The sequence below is a fragment of the Temnothorax americanus genome, unplaced genomic scaffold, assembly GCF_048541705.1.
Source record: "Temnothorax americanus isolate GAGA-0224 unplaced genomic scaffold, ASM4854170v1 Scaffold8, whole genome shotgun sequence".
Lineage (NCBI taxonomy): Eukaryota > Metazoa > Arthropoda > Insecta > Hymenoptera > Formicidae > Temnothorax > Temnothorax americanus.
In genome coordinates, this window is record NW_027509802.1 from 5,414,588 (window position 1) to 5,418,653 (window position 4,066).

Here is a 4,066-nt window from a genome sequence, read left to right on the forward strand (position 1 = left end):
CGTTACGTATCTGTTGAAAAACGTTCGCGGAGAAACGATAGCCGGAGGATTCTACGAACACGAGTTGCTACGCGTCTCTAATCCCGACGTCTATCTCGTGGAAAAAGTCCTGCGCAAGAGCGGCAATCGAGCGTTCGTGAAGTGGCTGGGAATGGACAGTTTGCACAATTCGTGGATAGATAAGGCGTCTGTGTTGTAAAAAAAAAGAAATACTTAAACATTTGTAGAAACGCGCAACGCTTACTTTATTGTCAATAAAAGTTTACACATTCGTCGATTTGTTTCTTACGTGTTATTGATTTTTACGATAAAACAATTTTTACAGCGTACATTATTGTTTCCCCTTTTTTTTACAACGGTATTTTGTAATGTCCCCACGGAAGCGTCACCTCGCCGTTTGACGTCACGTATCGCTTGTCGTCGTGCGGACTGAGGGCTAGTTTTTGCTCCGACACGGTGTAAACCTCGTGCAACGTCGAGCGTATGCACGACTGGTGCGTCTTCAGCTCGCGCGCGTTTCGCAGGCACGCAACGTAATCCTCGAACGTGATCTTCTTCGCGACTACGTTTCTCTTAACGCCCTTTATTCTCTTGGTGTCATCGCGTCCGAGTACCCTGTAAGTGTACATCTTCGCTCTGAGGCCCACGAACTCCGTCATGATCGCGCCGTTGTTCTCGTCCTTCATCAAACCGGGCACCTTCTTGTTGACGCGCGGCATACCGTGCGCGTTGTTCTTCGTGTAGTCGCTCGTGTCGAACCTGTCTATGTCGCGCCTCATACGCTCGTGCGCGTTTTCGCACTCCAGCGAATAGATCAAACTGTCCGTATCCGTGTAAAAAATTCGACACCGGTCGCGATAGAGCGGCAGCATGTAGTCGTAATGAAACTCGTAGAGACGCGTCTTTGATATCTCGAGAATGCACATGCCCACGTAGACCGGCTTGTTGAATTTCACCTCAAGCCTTCGCAGCTCGATCGCGACCAGATTCTCCGAGAAAACGCTTTTGCTGTGAAAGTTCGGCTTAGCGATCAACGCCTCTTACTTCCCACACACGCGTCCCGAAAATTTTCAACGATATTCGCCAGAAGAAGCACGTCGGTCTTGAGATACAGATCGCTGTACTCGCCGAGATCCCGCACTCGAAAACGTCGCCAGACACTCGTCGCGTGCTCGTAGTCGCTCTCGCTCGCGGTCTCGTCCGTCAGGGAGCTGTAAAAGACCTCGCGCGGCGGAAGCTCAGTCTCCCGCAGTTTGTCCACGCTGTCGACGTACTCGTACGGAAATACTCCCTTGCGAGTGAGCAGATCGAGATCCTCCACGCTCAAATCCGCGTACTCCGAACGCGTGATTCTCAGCTTGTTCTTGTTCAGATAGGACGCCAGGGTTTCGATACTCGCCGCTAAAAATTTATACGAGTCCACGAATCGAAGCTTCACGTACCGATCCCATCCCCCGTCGGTCTGCGTCTCCTTAACGGTCTTCGAGAAAAATATGTAACTTTCCTTCGTGAGCAGCAGCAGATTGACCCCGCCCTCGAACTCGTTCGCGATTTTCTCGACGACGAAGTGCGCGTCGTAACCCGACAGATTGTGAAAGAACACGGGAATCACGTAAACGTTTCTGTAATTCAGATTGCAACGAGAATGCGCCGGACCTCTGTAGCGTCCGGTTAGGTGACAGTGATCCCGCACGCGCTTGTCCTCGGGTTGGAACGATTTCCCGCACACGTGACAGCGCGTCACGAGCCGAAATTCGCGCTTCTTATCCTCCGTAAGTTCTACCATCGCTACATTGGACTCTCTACAAAGAAGAAAAAAACAAACAAAAAAATATATTGGCCCGCGATTCTCCAAAACGGTCGGTAACGGCGCGAGCGCCGCTCCGAGCGCCCCTTCGGACAACAAACGCGCGCGAGCGACGACGACGAATAAAAAAAAAAATATATATATATATATTGTCCCGCGATTCTCCAAAACGGTCGGTAACGGCGCAAGTGCCCCCTCGGAAAACGCCCAATCCCCCCGTTGGCGGCCCTGCCACACCCAACCTTACCCCAAATGTTCCCCTCGCGTCGCGCTCCCCTTCTCGCCAAGTTTTCTCTTCCCCCCGCATAGCCCTCCCTTCGGTGACCCTTAACACCGTCCCTCGATCCCTTCGCCCACCGCTTACGGCGCTCCCCCCGCGGCAGCGAAGCCCCCCCCCCCCGACCCCGCTAACCGCAAGCGAGATCCCTGGGCTCGGAGTGCCCGTTACTCACTTACTGTTAATCATACACAAACTAAACAATTTTCAATATAATCGTGAATTCTTTTCCTCATAGTAGGAAACCAATAATTAGACATAATTCCTTGATATGTTTTTTCGACGCCGCAATGCGCCATACTATCGTGGTAAACACGCAAAATATTAATAATCATAGACTCGGGTATCGCGAACCGAAGTTTATCCGAACTAGACCGTCAATTAACTCAAACTTTTCATGATCGGTATACTCTAGATTTTCGGCTATTTCTTTAAGTCTCGAGTCTTGCAACTGCTTATACTCTAATTCTCTTTCGAGAGGCATTGGCTCAGCGTATGCCACAACACGACTGAGAGCATCGACATGAGTCATTCGACTCCCAGAACGATGGATAACATTAAATCTATAATCTTGTAGACGAAGCATCCAGCGAGCAACTCTTGGATTAAGATGAACTTTTCGAATTACATATACAACCGCGTGACAATCGGTAACAATTGTGAATTGTACTCCATAGAGGTAGATACGAAACCTCTCCACAGCTTTAACCACGGCTAACATTTCCAACTCGTAGCTATGATACTTCGCTTCAGCGTTATTAGTGGACTGACTAAAATAAGCAATCGGTGCTAGTGAACCTGCTTCTTGTCTCTGAAGGAGACTAGCAGTTATGGCAATAGAGCTAGCATCGGTATGTAATTCCGTTCTGGCGTGTGAATTATATAAACGTAACATTGGGTACGAAGTTAACTTTTTCTTAAGCGTTTCAAAAGCACGACGACATTTGTCATCAAACACGAAATCGACTGACTTACGCAAAAGATCTTGCAAAGGTTTAGCTTTATTCGCGTAGTTCGGAATGAACTTACGAAAATAGTTTGTTAATCCCAAGAATCGCTGTACTTTGACTACTTTTTTAGATTGAGGGAAATTTTTAACGGCTTCAGTAGGACGGCTACTGAGAGTGATCTCTGAAGGGGTTAATATATATCCGAGGTACTCGATAGAAGTTCTCAGAAAACAACATTTACTAAGATTAAGCTTAAAATTATATTGTTTAAGGATTATCAGCACTTGCCTCAAAGTATTCAAGTTATCTTCAATCAAATCAGAAGCAATAAGTATGTCATCCATGTAGATGATAAGATTTAAGGATTTCAAAATTTCCTTTAATTGTTTTTAAAATTTCGAGGGAAATTCACTGAACCCAAAAGGCAAATACTTGCTCAAATAACTGACCATCGGGTGTGGCGAACGCAAAGTATTTTGTACACTTAGGATGCACTTTAATTTGATGGAAACTATCTTTGAAATCAAGCAAGTATAAACAGGTTTATTGCCCGCGCGTGCTAAACAATCTTCGATCGATGTAAACGGAAACTTCTGCTTAATTACACGATCGTTAAGGGGACGTAAATCGGTACACAAACGCAAAATACCGTTCTTCTTACGAACTAAAACTACTCTAGCGCAGTACGGAGAGTTACTATTTTGAATAATACTTCTTTTTAAAAAATCATCCGTAATCTCACAAAGCTGTATTCGCTTGGCCTATGAGAAACGTCTGGGAGTATATGCGTAAATTGAATCGTCTTTTAGTTCGAACTGAACCAGATATTCATCCTCTTCGGCAGGAGGAACATCAAGTTTCTCTATTTCTCCTATTAAAGTTAAGAGACGCTTTGTAACGCTTTCACCGAAATCTGTAGTAATTTCTGACCGAGGTGTTTCGGTATCCTCAATAATATCGGTAGATGCCAGTTCTCTAAACAAACTCAATCGATTATCGGTAATATTTTCGGACGGTTTGTAAAGAACATTA

General features: G+C 46.0%; 1 protein-coding gene across 1 annotated transcript; it reads right to left on the reverse strand.

Moving 5' to 3' along the window:
* Nucleotides 1-350: 350 nt before the first annotated feature.
* Nucleotides 351-1,786, reverse strand: LOC143907319 (uncharacterized). Its single transcript, XM_077424001.1, has 2 exons — nt 1,056-1,786; nt 351-1,008 (listed from the first exon to the last, which is right to left on the reverse strand). The coding sequence occupies exons 1-2, from the start codon at nt 1,784-1,786 to the stop codon at nt 351-353; spliced, it is 1,389 nt and encodes a 462-aa protein (XP_077280127.1).
* Nucleotides 1,787-4,066: the final 2,280 nt, after the last annotated feature.